The sequence below is a fragment of the Hemiscyllium ocellatum genome, chromosome 10, assembly GCF_020745735.1.
Source record: "Hemiscyllium ocellatum isolate sHemOce1 chromosome 10, sHemOce1.pat.X.cur, whole genome shotgun sequence".
NCBI lineage: Eukaryota > Metazoa > Chordata > Chondrichthyes > Orectolobiformes > Hemiscylliidae > Hemiscyllium > Hemiscyllium ocellatum.
Window position 1 is genome coordinate 86,957,453 of NC_083410.1, and position 15,555 is coordinate 86,973,007.

General features: G+C 40.8%; 1 protein-coding gene across 2 annotated transcripts in view; it reads left to right on the forward strand.

Annotated features, from left to right (window-relative positions):
- Positions 1-15,555, forward strand: part of dhx57 (DEAH (Asp-Glu-Ala-Asp/His) box polypeptide 57) — a 124,702-nt gene that overhangs the window by 29,632 nt on the left and 79,515 nt on the right. For both annotated transcript variants that reach the window (XM_060831702.1, XM_060831701.1), the window contains exons 8-10: positions 1,289-1,484; positions 8,334-8,458; positions 12,937-13,070. In XM_060831702.1, coding sequence (XP_060687685.1) covers positions 1,289-1,484; positions 8,334-8,458; positions 12,937-13,070 — 455 coding nt within the window. The remainder of the gene's footprint in view (positions 1-1,288; positions 1,485-8,333; positions 8,459-12,936; positions 13,071-15,555) is intronic.

Consider the following 15,555-nt stretch of genomic DNA (forward strand, 5'->3'; position numbering starts at 1 on the left):
CTTAAGTTCTGCTTTAAACTCTTCACCCCTTTTCCTACTCATGTTGTTGGTACCAATACGTACCACAGTTTCTATCTGTTTACTCCCACCCCCACATCCCCTTCAGAGTGCCAAACAGTTGTTCAGTGACATCCTTGATCCCCACATCAGGGAGGCAACATACTATCCTGGAGTCTTTTCCCCGGTTTGTTCCTCTTACAATTGAAACTCCAACCACTATAGCCTTGCCTTTCTTCTTTCTTACCTCGTGTGCAGCAGACCCATCCATGTGCCATGAAGCTGGTTCACATTGCTTTCCCATGCACAGTCATCTTTTCCAATGGTATCTAAAACTGAATATCTACTAAAAAAGGGGGGATGGGCACAGGAAATTCGTATAGTACATGCCTTCCTCTACTCTGTCTGGTGGTCACCCATGCCCTTTCTGCCTGTTAATTCTTTCCCAACAGTGTGACCACCTCACTGTGCCATTCGCAAATACTCAACATTGGGATGCTCCAAGATAAAGTTGCTTGCAGCTCCAGCTCCAGAATGCAGTTAGCCAGTAGCTGTAGCTGGACACACCCTGCATATATGACCACCGGGGGGCAACTAAAGCTTCCATGATTTGACACACAACAGAGAAGAAGCATATCACAGGTGCAAGCTCTGCTGCCACGACTTCACTTAAGCCCCTTAGTTACTTCCCGTTTTAAAAAATATTCATTATGTATATATGAAAATACTGTATGCTTATTTCCCGTAGGGTAACTTTACTTCCCTTACCCTACTTGTATTAATTATATTACTTCATTATATTGGCCCTGACTTTGACTTATTCTTGTTGTTTTTCAGTTAATCGCTCCTTCGGAAAAAAATACGCATTTTAAAATCGCAAACAAATTAATCCACCACTTCCCTGTGATGTCACTTTGTTTTGTTTTCCCAATCAGCAGTCCCTGCAGCTGCAGCTGTCAAACTAGGGCATCCCTCTCAATTTATCATGTTGCTGCCTTCCTTTCTGAGCTGAGTTGAAGCTGATGTTCTGGATCTGAAATGATTGACCTCCAATAACCGCAACCATCATTCTTTGTATAATGACACATTAGCTATTTAATGTATTAATGAATTATTCAAAATTCAAAATATGTTTTTGTGCTTTTTGTTGGATGATTGATTTTCCACAAACATGCAGTTTCTTAACCCTTATTCTGCTCAAATATAGAGGAAGCTATTCATTTGCATTACCACAGCCTTAGAAAGTTCAAAAGATTTGGAAATAAATTATTTTAATTTCAAATTTCCTCAGATGTGGAAAGACAACACAGATTCCTCAGTTTATCCTGGATGATTCTCTTTACGGTCCTCCGGCAATGGTTGCCAACATCATATGTACTCAACCTCGAAGGATTTCTGCTATTTCTGTAGCTGAGCGTGTAGCCAAAGAACGGATCGAGAGGCTAGGAAGTAGCGTAGGATACCAGATTAGACTTGAAAGTATGAAGGTTGGTATATATTTAGCAAATAAGTAATGTTTTCAGTCTTTCTTCCTTCCCAGGTAAGTTTAGATATTGCAGGTGGACAAAGAATGCTAGTTTGCGTTGATATGAAGAGAACCATTTAAATGTGGAGACTTTCTCATGTATTTCTTTGACCAAGTAGCTTTGTAAATCGTAGTTTTTTAGATCGACACTGCTATTTGCTGACTAATGGGAGGCACTGTCCTTCTCACTAGTTTGTCAGCCGCACAAACTGCTACTTCAGAGAAGTGCTGCCATAATTGCATAACAGCCTCTCTATGTAACCACTCAAATGGGACCTCTCAGTCGTCACAGTCTATTCAAGAGTGGCTCAGTGCCAACTGAATTTCAGACTTGCCCTTCCTGATGATCTGTTTGATGTTATCTGAAACAAGCCCCATTTTCTTAATTGCTGCCTTCGCCTCTGTTGCTGTCAGTCTAATATTGCTGTACTGCCTCTTCAATGAAGTATACCTTTACACATGCCTTCAGATAACCTCGCTGAATAGTTATAGAGTCAGAGTCAGAGATGTACAGCATGGAAACAGACCCTTCGGTCCAACTCCTCCATGCTGACCAGATATCCCAACCCAATCTAGTCCCACCTGCCAGCACCCAGCCCATATCCCTCCAAACCCTTCCTATTCATATACCCATCCAGAACCCTCTTAAACGTTGCAATTGTACCAGCCTCTACCACTTCCTCTGGCAGCTCGTACCACTCTCTGTGAAAAAGTTGCCCCTTAGGTCTCCTTTATATCCTTGTCCTCTCACCCTAAATCTATGCCCTCTAGTTCAGGACTCCTCCTTCCCAGGGAAAAGACTGTCTATTTATCCTATCCATGCCGCTCATGATTTTATAAACCTCTGTAAGGTCACCCCTCAGCCTCTGATGCTCCAGGGAAAACAGCCCCAACCTGTTCAGTCTCTCCCTACAGCTCAAATCCTCCAACCCTGGCAACATCCTTGTAAGTCTTTTCTGAACCCTTTAGGAAGGAAACCAGAATTGCACGCAATATTCCAATAGTGGCCTAACCAATGTCCTGTGCAGCCGTAATATGACCTCCCAACTCCTGTACTCAATACTCTGACCAATGAAGGAAAGCATACCAAATGCCTTTTTCACTATCCTATCTACTTGCGACTCCACTTTCAAGGAGCTATGAACCTGCACTCCAAGGTCTCTTTGTTTGGCAACACTCCCCAAGATCTTGCCCTTAAGTATATAAGTCCTGCTAAGGTTTGCTTTCCCTAAATGTAGCACCTCACAGTTAACTAAATTAAACTCCATCTGCCACTTCTCAGCCCAATGGCTCATCTGATCAAGATCCTATTGTAATCTGAGGTTGACCCTCTTTGCTGTCCACTACACCTCCAATTTTGGTGTCATCTGCAAACTTACTAACTGTACCTCTTATGCTCGCAACCAAATCATTTATGTAAATGACGAAAAGTAGTGGACCCAGCATCGATTCTTGTGACACTCCACTGATCACAGGCCTCCAATCTGAAAAGCAACCCTCCACCACCACCCTCTGTCTTCTACCTTTGAGCCAGTTCTGTATTCCATGAGATCTAACCTTGCTAACCAGTCTCCCATGGGGAACCTTGTCAAACGCCTTTCTGAAGTCCATATAGATCGCATCCACCTTTCTGTCCTCATCAATCCTCTTTGTTACTTCTTCAAAAAACTCGATCAAGTTTGAGCCATGATTTCCCACACACAAAGCCATGTTGACTATCCATAATCAGTCCTTGCCTTTCCAAATACCGGTAATCCTGTCCCTCAGGATTCTCTCCAACAACGTGCCCACCACTGACGTCAGGCTCACTGGTCTATAGTTCCCTGGCTCGTCCTTACCACCTTCCTTAAACAGTGGCACTATGTTAGCCAACCTCCAGTCTTCATCCTCAGGATCATTCTTCTAAACCGCGTCTGATCCCTGTCCGTGGCTTGCACATCCTTCTTTAGATCTGGCATCCAAAATTGTTCACCATATTCCAAGTGCCATCTGACCAGCGCCTTCTGCATTTGGAGAGGTACATTTCTGCTTTTGTATCTACTGTCCCAAAGTGTGTAGTAATATGTTACTTTTACCTCTTTGTATTTTTTCTTGAGTATATGAGAGCAAAACTTTAATACAAGAAAACACTTAGATCTCAAGATAGTTACTTAGAACGGGCGAATACTAAGTTGGGCTGCCTTTTTAGTGTGTGGTTGAGATTTAGTATTTGAATAGAAGTAAAAATCGTGCGTTAAATGTAAAGCACATTAAAAATGATTTATTTGTGGGATACACTATGCAGTTATGGGTTTGAGAATTTTGTCCTCTTGGCATGCCCATGATTGAAAGATTTTTGCCCTTGGTGGCTCAGTGGTTAGCACTGCTGCCTCAGCGCCAGGGACCTGGTTCAATTCCAGCCTCTGGTGACTGGCTGTGTGGAGTTTGTGCATTCTCCCCATATCTGCATGATCCTCTGGTGCTCTGGTTTCCTCCTACAATCCAAGGATATGCAGGTTAGGTGAATTGGCTATGCTAAATTGTCCATTATGTTCAGGGATCTGTAGTTGGGTGCATTAGTCAGGGGTACATATAGAGTATAGGGTAGGGCAATGAATTTGTCAGGGTTACTCTTCGGCGGATCAGTGTGGACTTGTTGGGCCGAAGGACCTGTTTCCACACTGTCAGGATTCTATGATTTTATGAAAGGCTTCCTCGAAACATTTTAATCTCAATACAATTCCTAGGAGTGCTCTGAGATTGATCAAAGGGAGATTGATTCTTCCTCACTCTTCGCTACCTTCTAGATGCAGAACAGGTGTCCAAACCCATGTCCAAAAAATGTGTGTCTTTGGAAAATACTTAATTCATGCTATGAAGAATTATAATGCAAACTGTTCTGTTGTTAACCAAATTACACAATGTCTGTATGGTCTCCTAAACATTGCATTGATTAATTGTCCTTCTCTTACTTTTTCAATCAAGTTGGTGCAACTGATCATTTCTATGCTGATTGTTCTTAGTATTTCAGAAATTATTTTGAATCTGAGATTTAAAATGTAATTATAAGTTAACTATTCAATTGAAGTATACATTTTAATCATATATTGAATAAATCCAACCCTTTTGCATCCTAGTTTTAATTTCAGCCATTTGGTCAGAGTTGAGAAACTATGGAGATCTCTTCTAGAAGGCAGAGTGAATGTCTCGAGAAAGAGCAATCAACCTAGGCTTGGTTAGATGGCAAATGTCACAGACTTGTTGCAGATGGGCTCCAGTAGGTGTGTGAGGATTGTTCAAGACGGGCGAGCATGGCATACTTGGACAGCAGGTCACCTGGCAGGAGTAGCTACAAGCTGTAACTCCAGTCTAAATTTATTGACTATTCCAAATATTTATCACTTACAAATAAAAATAAATTACTGACTGCTTTATTTGTTCTAGATTTTCCCTTTCCTCTCTTTTTGGTATGGTCTCAATATTCTACGTTTGTTTGAATTAAAAATCTACGGTTTCTTTATTTACAAATCTATCTTGCACTTCAGTGACGATCACTATTGAATTCTAATCTTTCTGGACTGTACGCAGGTAGATAGGATAGTGAAGAAGGCGTTTGGTATGCTTTCTTTTATTGGTCAGAATATGGAGTACAGGAGTTGGGAGGTCATGTTGCGGCTGTACCGGACATTAATTCGGTCACTGTTGGATATTGCGTGCAATTCTGGTCTCCTTCCTATTAGAAAGATGTTGTGAAACTTGAAAGGGTTCAGAAAAGATTTAGAAGGGTGTTGCTAGGGTTGGAGGATTTGAGCTATAGGGAGAGGCTGAATAGGCTAGGGCTATTTTCCCTGGAGCGTCAGAAGTTGAGGGATGTCCTTTTAGAGGTTTACAAGTGGTGGAGGCTGGTACAATTGCAACATTGAAAAGGCATTTGGATGGGTATATGAATAGAAAGGGTTTGGAGGGATATGGGCCAGTTGCTGGCAGGTGGGACTACATTGGGTTGGCATATCTGGTCGGCATGGACGGGTTGGACCAAAGGGTCTGTTTCGATGCTGTACATCTCTATGACTCTAAGGTTAAATCAATGTAATCTTTCCTCATCCATTTTGTGCTGGGGATTATGTTGTTTTTAACTCTTAATTGTTTATGCTTTACTTTACTATCCTGCCTTGGTCATTGCAAGTATATCAATGATTATGCCACAATCCTTTACCAAGTCCCTATTTTCTAATTCATTCTAATCATTGTACACTTTTGTCCCAAATGTTAACTATTTTAGTATTTCATGTGTTATTGATATTTATTTGCCTTTATAGTCTCTATTGAAATATTAATCCTAAATCTTCTTGTAACTCTCTCGTATATTGTTTTGCTACATGGCCTTGTCATAGAGTCAAACAGCATGGAAACAGACCCTTCTGTCCAACTCGTCCAGGCCCACCAAGTTTCCCAAACTAAGCTAGTCCCATTTGCCGGCATTTGGCCCATATTCTTCTAAACCTTCCCTATTCAATAGCTATCCAAATCTCTTTTAAATATTGTAACAGTACCTGCTTCTACCACTTCCTCCAGCAGTTCTTTCCACACATGAACCAGCCTCTGTGTGAAAAAGTTGGCCCTTGGGTCCCTATTAAATCTTTCTCCTTTTTAGTTTAAAATTATGTCCTCTGATATGGAATTCCCCAACCTGTGGGGGGAAAAAATCTTTTGCTATTCACCTTTTCTATACCCCTCATGATTTTATAAACCTCTTCAAGGTTACCCCTCAATTTCCTATGCTCCAGTGAAAAATGTCCCAGCCTATCTAGCCTCTCCTTATAACTCAAATCTTCCAATCCCAATAAACCTCCTTGTAAGTCTTTTCTGCACCCACTCCAATTTAATAATATACCTCCTATAGCTGCACAACCAGAATTGTACACAATACTCCAACAATGGCCTCACCAATGGCCTCTACAAGAATCACAGGGAGTCCCTCTCCCACTGCAACTCCCAGGTCATTTCCTCTGCCCTGAAGCTCTTTCTTCAACAGCTTCCTCATTTCCCCTTCCCCCACCTCATCCTAGTTTCAAACTTCCAGTTCAGCACTGTCCCCATGACTTGTCCGACCTGCCTAGCTCCTTTTCCACCTATCCACTCTACCCTCTCCTCCCTGACCTATCTTCATCTCCTCCCCCACTCACCCATTGTACTCTATGCTACTCTCTCCCCACCCCCACCTTCCTCTAGCTTATCTCTCCATGCTTCCAGCTCATTGCCTGTATTCTTGATGAAGGGCTTTTGCCCGAAATGTCAATTTCACTGCTCGCTGGATGCTGCCTGAACTGCTGTGCTCTTCCAGCACCACTGATCCAGAGTCACCAATGTCCAGTGCAACCGCAACATGCTGTCCCAACTCCTAAATTGTTTCTGCACTTTAAGCAAATGTGATCAAATGTAGTTTTAAAAATGAGAAATAATGGGACCCATTCAGTGATCTTGATAAAACTCGACTGAGCATTCTTTCTCCCCAGTCAACTGTGACATCGCGCATCTTGAGTATTTTCAGTTTATTTTAAATCCATGGAGAGAAACATTTACTTTTTCAGCAAACAGATCACATCCAAATCACATTTTTCTGTGCAAAGTCATAACCTGAAGTTAACTACCTTCCCTCCCCCTGCAATGCTGCCAGACCTGGTGAGTATTTTCAGCATTTTGTTTGGTCTTGGATAATCTTTATATTAGACAGTGCCCTTACCATTTTCATGTCCTACCCTGGATCCTGTGACTTTTAGTTTATCTAACAACCCTTTTGATGTAGAAGTTTCTGGAAGTGCTCCAAGAGTCCAAATTGTATTTCAGGGATCAGATTACATTATCTGAAGTGTCTATTCAGATACCCTAATGATTTGCCAAACATTTCATATCATATATTGTTAACTCTTTGCTGGCTCTGACTGTATTTCATTATTATTGTAAGCATATTACTCTAGTACAGTATGCAGTTTAAAGTAGATTCTATTTTTACTAAGTACTGATGTTGACTGATAACTTTCTCAAGCAATCTTTTTGTACTTTAAATTTATTTTAGCACTAATCCTACTAAGTCTTAATAGTGTTTAACAGTTTGTTGTTCACAGTTAAAGTACTTTTTTGTTTCTTACCTGCTTTACTGCAGCTTCTTCAAATACATTCATTTTGCACAAGGAATAAGCTTACGTTCAGTTTTGTTTGCTGCCTCGAATTGTAATAGAACCCTCAGCACCCAAACATAAATTGTAAGATATGTATGTCCTTTGAAAAGTTGTAAAACTGATCCACTTCGATTTATATTATATTTTCAATCTCATGAGCACTCATATGCTCGCTCTTGTTCTAATTCCTTTCTACCTGGATGTGTGTCAGCTGTACTGAATCTCTTGTCTCCAAGTCAAAAGATTCTGTGTTCAAGTCTCACTCCAGGGGTCAAGCACAAATCAAAACCAACACTATAACTTCCAGCTCCACTGGAAGTGCTGTTTTTCAGCTAAGATTGAGGTTCTTTCTACTTGGGTGCATGTAAAAGATTCCATAATTTACTCTTGTGCTCTATTTCCCCCCACTTAATCAAACGTTTGTCCTTTTATTTGAACATGTAGAAATTCTGCACAGTCATCATTATAGATTTAAAAGTGATGTATTTTTCTCTAGTGGAGCTAATTTTCAACAATATTACCTGCTTAATTTATTGTTTTTATTCCTGTATTTTCATCAATTTGTATGCATTTAAAGACATTTAAGATTTCTACTCCTCAATCTCAAATATGCATTGGTGTATCTTACAAACTCATTTTGATTATGTTTTCAGACTTCCTCTACTAGGTTGCTTTACTGCACTGCAGGAGTGCTGCTCAGGCGACTGGAAGCAGACCCAGATCTCCAAGGCGTGTCCCATGTTATTGTAGATGAAGTTCATGAAAGAACAGAGGAAAGGTGATTCTGTTTTTCACATTGGAGCAGCTCATTGTGAATTTCAGTGCAGTTCAGTATCATGCATGAAGTCACCAAAGTGGAAAAGCATTTTGGACTGATGACCAGCTCAGATTTTAAAACAAAAGTGTTTGTGGAAAAAGTGAAAGAAAATAAGGAGTCATAGTTTTGAACTCATGAAGAAGTTTAAATAGTAGGCCACTGAGTCTTGATTTAAAGATAGCGATTGTAAGGAGGCAGAACATATTTGGAATTTAGAAAGAACAAAGAAAGGACTTCTCGGAAGAGTCTTGGCCTAGCTGATCATTCTAGAATAAGGAGAGGCAAGAATAATTACAATAGATGGAAACTGAGAGTGGATTGAATAGTGTTGGGGCGGAATAACTAAATAAATGACTCAATACCTGGATTCCACTTCCAGCAACTCCTTGCCACAAAGAGCTGTGGGGATAGAATCCTTGTGTATATTTAAAGCAAAGATAGATAGATTCTAGTGGGATTATGGGGAAAACTCAGGAAAGTGAACGTGACGAATGTCAGATCAGCCATGATTCTAATGAATGTCAGAGCAGGCTGGAGTAGCCAAATGGTTGACTCCTCCTTTTTCCTGTCGTCTTATGGGTATCTTTCAATAGTAATTTGTGTATAACAGAGAACCTGAGTTGCTCTGTGTTCTTGTGTGTTTCCCCAGAGAATGGCAGACTCCTGATCTGAGCTCGAATTTTGGGTGCAGAAGGAAGCATGAACACATGCTTCACAATATTTCTCCCCTTTTCCGAAGGAATTAATGCCAAACTGAGTAACAAGATGTTTAGGTCAACTAAGAATGCTTTATACAATTAGTTCCAATGAATGAAGTTGGGAATCAATGAGTAAAGAGACCAAATTATTTACTATTTTTTAACCTTAGAGCTAGATGAAACTATCTTGATCAAAAACAAGTGAAGTTTATGATATAGCTCTTTATCTCCACCTTGTGGAGGTAATTAAAAAGCTCATGCTTTCACATACGGTATTTTACTTAAGATTGTTCACGAGTTGTGGGTATGACAACATGTTTGGAAGTTAGGCTGAACCTCATTAGATCCAACAGGTGAGGTGGTGAGGGAACCAACAAGAGGGAAAAACATATTTGGCCTCACCCTTACCCTTACCAGTCTGCTGTTTGCAGATACATCTATTCATGACAGTATCAGTCAGATGACCACTGTACAGTCCTTTTAGAGATTAATTTCTAGCTACACACTGAAAATACCTTGTATCATGTTGTGTGGCACTATCACATTGCTAAGTGGGACAGACTTTGAACAGGTCTAGCAACTCAGGACTGAGCATTCAGGAGGTGCTGTGGGCCATCAACAGCCGAATTATACTCCAGCACAACCTGTACCATCAAGCCAGGGTATCAACCCTAATTCAGTGGAAAGTGCAAAAGGGCATACCTGAATGAGGTGTCAACCTGATGAAGCTACCAAATAAGGTGACTTGCATGCCAAACTGCATGAACGGCAAGTGATAGAGCTAAATAATCCTACAATCAATGGATCTGCAGTCCTGCCACATCCAGTCATGAATGGTGGTGGGCAATTAAACAACTCACTGGAGGAGGCTCCACAAATATTCCCATCTTCAATGATGGAAGAGCCCAACACATTAGTGCAAAAGATATGGTTGAATCATTCACAAGAATCTTCAGCCGGATGCGATGATGATCCATCTCTGCCTTCAAAAGATACCAGTCTTTGGCGAATTTCGTTCATTCCATGTGATTATCAAGAAGCAGTCGCAGGTACTGGAAACTGCAAAGACCATGAGTCCTGACAACATTTCAGAAATGGTATTGACAATTTGTCCTTCAGAACATGCCACTCCACTAGGCAAGCTACACCAGTACAACACTGGTATCTACCCAACAATGTGGAAAGTTGTCCAGGTATGTTCTGTATACAAAAAGCAGGGCAAACCCAACCCGGCCAATTACTGCCCATCGGTCCACTCTCATCGGTAAAGTAATGGAAGGTATTATTAAGCATGCTAGAAAGCATCATCTACTCAGTGATGCCCAGTTTGGGTTCTGCCAGAGTCACTTAGCTCCTGATCTCATTTAAAGCCTTGGTTCAAACATAGACAAAGCTCCCAAGATAGTTGAGGATGAAATAATGGTCTCCTTTGACCTTGCAGTCCTTTTCACATCAATCAACATTGACCTAGCCAAAGAAACACTGGCATCACTATTAGAAAAATGAGGACCACCAGACAGCCCCAATTTCATCAGCAAAGACAACATGCTCCAGCTAGTGGACCTGTGCCTCACCACCCACTTCTCATTCAATAACAAAACCTACAAACAAGTCAACGAAACACCAATGGGATCACTAATATCAGGGCTCAGAGCAGATGCGGTAATGCAGAGAATTGAACAAGCTGCCCTCCCATTTATCCAACCCAAACTTTGGGTCCGCTACGTAGATGACACCTTTGTCATCGCACAACGGAACAAATTAGAGGAAACCTACAACACCATCAACAATATTCTGACAGGCATAAAATTCACAAAAGAGGAGGAAAATGACAACAGACTCCCAATGCTAGATGTGACAGTTGACCGTACGGAGAGCTTCAAACCAGTGTCTACAGAAAAACAACAGACCTGGACCCACATACTTAACTTCATAAGCAATCATCCCAACACCCACAACAGAGCTGCATCAAGGCCGTATTTCAACAAGCTACATTACACTGCAGCATCCAAGAACTAAAAAAAAGCAGAATAAAAATATCTATACAACGTTTTCAAGAAAATCAAGTATCCAACCAATACAATCCACTGATTCCTCAGAAACAAACCCAAACAAGCAGACACAACACAGCCAAAAACTATAGCCACATAACCTTACATCAAAGACATATCAGAAATGACTTCCAGGCTACTCAGACCCCTTGGCATCATGGTAGCCCACAAAGCTACCAACACACTTAAACAGCGACTAATGAACTTAAAGGATCCAAAAGACGCCACCAGCAAAATTAATGTCATATACCAGGCACCATACAAGAACTTTTTTTTTAAACAAAGCACTACGTCAGACAAACTAGCAGGAAACTCACCACCAGCATACATGAACACCAACTGGTCACCAAAAGACACGACCCACTGCCACTAGTTTATATACGTACAGACAAAGAAGGACACCACTTTGACTGGGATAGCACACACACCCTAGGACAGACGAAACAAAGGCCCGTATGACAATTCTTAGAGGCATGGCATTCTAACCAAAACCCCATCGATAAACACACTGATTTAAACCCTCCCTACCTTCCCTTGAAAAAAAACAGAAATGACATCACCCACCTTAATTAAACCATAAATAGAGAGGTGGGACATAACAGCAGTGCTTCATCAGAGACTCTCACTGATGTTACCTAGTGTGATGAAATGTCTGAAAACAAACATTCAAGCTCAGCAAGCAACTTATCATCAACCTGAACTACAAATCTTCTCAAAAATGGACAAAATAGTTGTATTCCAAAGGTGAAGGGGGAGAGATAGCCTTTGACATTGAGGCTACTTTTGACCATAGTGCCATAGAATCACACAGCACGGAAACAGACCATTCATTCCAACTCATCCGCGCTGATCAGTCATCCCGATCTGACTCTATTTGCCAGTATTTGGCCATATCCCTCTAAACTCTTCCTATTCATATACCTATCAGGTGCCTTTTAAATGTTGCAATTGTAACAGCTTCCACCACTTCCTCTGGCAGCTCATTCCATACACCTACCACCGTCTGCATGAAAAGATTACCCCTCGGGTCTCTTTGAAATCTTTCCCCTCTAATTTTAAACCTATGCCCTTTGGTATTGGAATCCCTACCCTAAGAAAAAGATCTTGGCTATTGAACCTATCCCTGCCCCCCATGACTTCATAAACCTCTATAAGGTCACCCTGTCTCTCAAGTCCATGGAAAAAAGCTCCAGCCTATTCAGTCACTCTCTATATTTTGGTAACTATTAATATGCCTGTTTCTACATTTTGTAGTTAAGTGCTTTATTGGAAATAGCACAGAATAATATGATTTTTTTTTTCTTATTTCTTTGTGTGTTACTAAGTTGGCTATTCGGTATATCATATTAAATAGACGTTACGAGAAAGAGGGACAAGGAAAGATATTCTTACAGACCGATCCATTAAATATCCTTAATTCTTTGCTATGTCTTGTTATCTGTAGTCTATGTCTAATTAAGTGATAGTAAAGTGATTGAAATATCAAGTTTTTGTTTTTTTTTAAACACTAGCTTATAACGTTGAGCTAACTGGGTAAGAAAATGTTCCATGATTACAAAGAGCATTGGCAATTCTGCCAATTATTTGTTGCATTTTTATGCTCTTTTATCAAGGCCAACTTATGTTTAATTTGTGTGTGCATCTTTATCCAGTGTTTTAATCTGATTTAAATGCATGTTTTGTGTTTTAGTGACTTTTTGCTCTTGGTGCTGAAGGATCTGATAGTGTCTCGGCATGATCTGCGTGTTATCCTGATGAGTGCTACTCTAAATGCACAGCTGTTTACAGAGTACTTCAATTCTTGCCCCAGTATCCACATTCCAGGTAGTATTAGATCTGCATAACACAAATATTTGTTTTAAAGTTACATCCATTATCATCTAAAGATTACGTGAGTATCCATCCATGAACAGTATGTCTTTGAACTATCTGTTTAATGCAAGGTGTGATATAAATGGGTGTGTTCCGGATGTCTAGGTCATCTCTCTCCCATTTTTTAGCAAGGTTCAAATTTGTTATATGCCATTCTCAAAACATAAATGTCCAGCACCATAAACAATATAACACCCTGGCCACTCAGCAACAACAGTGGAGACGGGACAGAAGGGTAGAAAGCAAATTATCCCATGTGCTGTTGTGAATCTTGTGATCGTTCTCTGCTATCACTGGCATTCCCAAAGACCTCAGAGCAAATTGTACAGGACATTCAAAGGTATATATTAAACAAAATGATAAAGACTTTTTATTGAATAAATATGGGTAAGAAACTATAGCTTTAACTTGAAATGAAAGATATAATACAGCACAGGAACAGGCCTTTCAGCTCACCATGTCTATGCCAACCATAATTCCATTTGCCTGCACATGGTCCTTACATGTCTATTGCCTGTTCATATGTCTGTCTAGATGCCTCTTAAACTTTACTAACTTATCTGCTTCTACAACCTCCCCAGGCACATACTACCTCTGTGTTTTTTGACACATCTCCCCTAAACTTTCCCCTCCCATTTTAAACCTTTGCCCCATAGTATTTGTTATTCCCACCCTGGAAAAAAGACTCTGACTATCCACCCTTCCATGCCTTTCATAATTTTATATACTTCTATTAGGTTGCCCCTCAGCCTCTGACGCTGTAGTGAAAATAATCCAAGTTGGTTCCAACCTCTACTTATAGCAGATATGCTCCAATCCAAGCAACATTCTGGTTAAATCCTTTTGCACCCTTTCCAAAGCCTCCACATGTTTCCTATAATGTGAGCACCAGAACTGCACGCAATGCAGCAGCGCTAGAGACCCGGGTTCAATTCCCGTCTCAGGCAACTGTCTCTGTGGAGTTTGCACATTCTCTCCATGTCTGTGTGGGTTTCCTTCGGATGCTCCGGTTTCCTCCCATAGTCCAAAGATGTGCAGGTTAGGTGAATTGGCCATGGTAAATTGCCCGTAGTGTTAGGTGAAGGGGTAAATGTAGGGGAATGGGTCTGGATGGGTTGCTCTTCGGAGGGTTGGTGTGGACTTGTTGGGCCGAAGGGCCTGTTTCCGCACTGTAAGTAATCTAATCTAATCTAATCATACCCAAATGTGGCCTAACTGAAGTTTTATACAGCTGCAACCTGACCTGTGAACTTTCATACTCGCTGCCCTGATCGATGAAGGCAAGCATGCTATACACCATCTTTACTGCCTTATCTACTTGTGTTGCCATATTCAAGGAACTATAGACCTGGACTCCAAGATCCCTCTGTATATCAGTGCTCCCAAGGGTCCTCCATTAACTCTATACTTTTCTCTTGCAGTTGACCTCCCAAAATGCAATAACTCACACCTGTCTGATTAAATTGCATCTGATATTTCTCCGCCCAACTTTCCCACTGCTGTGTATCCTGCTGTATCCTTTGATAACTGTCCTGCTATCCACAACTTCACACTTTTCATGTCATCTGCAAGCTTACTAATCAGACAACCTACATCCAAATAATTTATATATTACAAACAACAGAGGTCCCAGCACAGATCTTTGTGGAACACCACTGGTCACAGATCTCCAGTCAGAGGAACACTCCTCCAATTACCTTCTGTTTTCTATGACCAAGCCAATTTTGTATCAAACTTGCCAACTCACTATGGATCCCACACAACTTAATCTTCTGGAGCATCCCGCTTTGAAGGACCTTGTTAAATGCTTTAGTCCATGTAGACAACATCCAGTGCCCTATCCTCATCAATCATCTTCGTCACTTTCTCAAAATTCTCAATCAAGTTTGTGAGACAAGACTTCCATATCCATGCTGACTATCCCCAATAAGTACATTCATTTCCAAATGCGAGTAAATTCTGTCCTTCAGAATCTTCTGCTATAGTTTCCTTACAACTGATATAAGACATTGCCTGAATTATCGCTGTTGCTGTTCTTAAACAAAGGAACAATATTGGCTATTCTCTAGTCTTCTGGGACATTGTATCCTCTTTCGCTACAGGCAAAGATCTCTGTCAAGGTCCCAACAATCTCCTCTCTTGCCTCCTTCAGTATTTTGGGACAACACCATAATGCCATGGGGAGTTATCTACCTTAATGTTTTTCAAGGCACCCAATATTTCCTTCTTCTTAATATCGACACGTACCAGAATATAAACATATCCCTTCCTAATCTTACCATTATCCTTGTCCTTCTTGGTGAATAGCACTGTGAAGTACTCAGTTAGGACCTCACTCACTTCCTCTGGCTCCACACATAAATTCCCTCCTTTGTCCCTGAACGGACCTACCCTTTCCTTAATCACACTCATGCTCCTAATATAGGTATAAAATGCC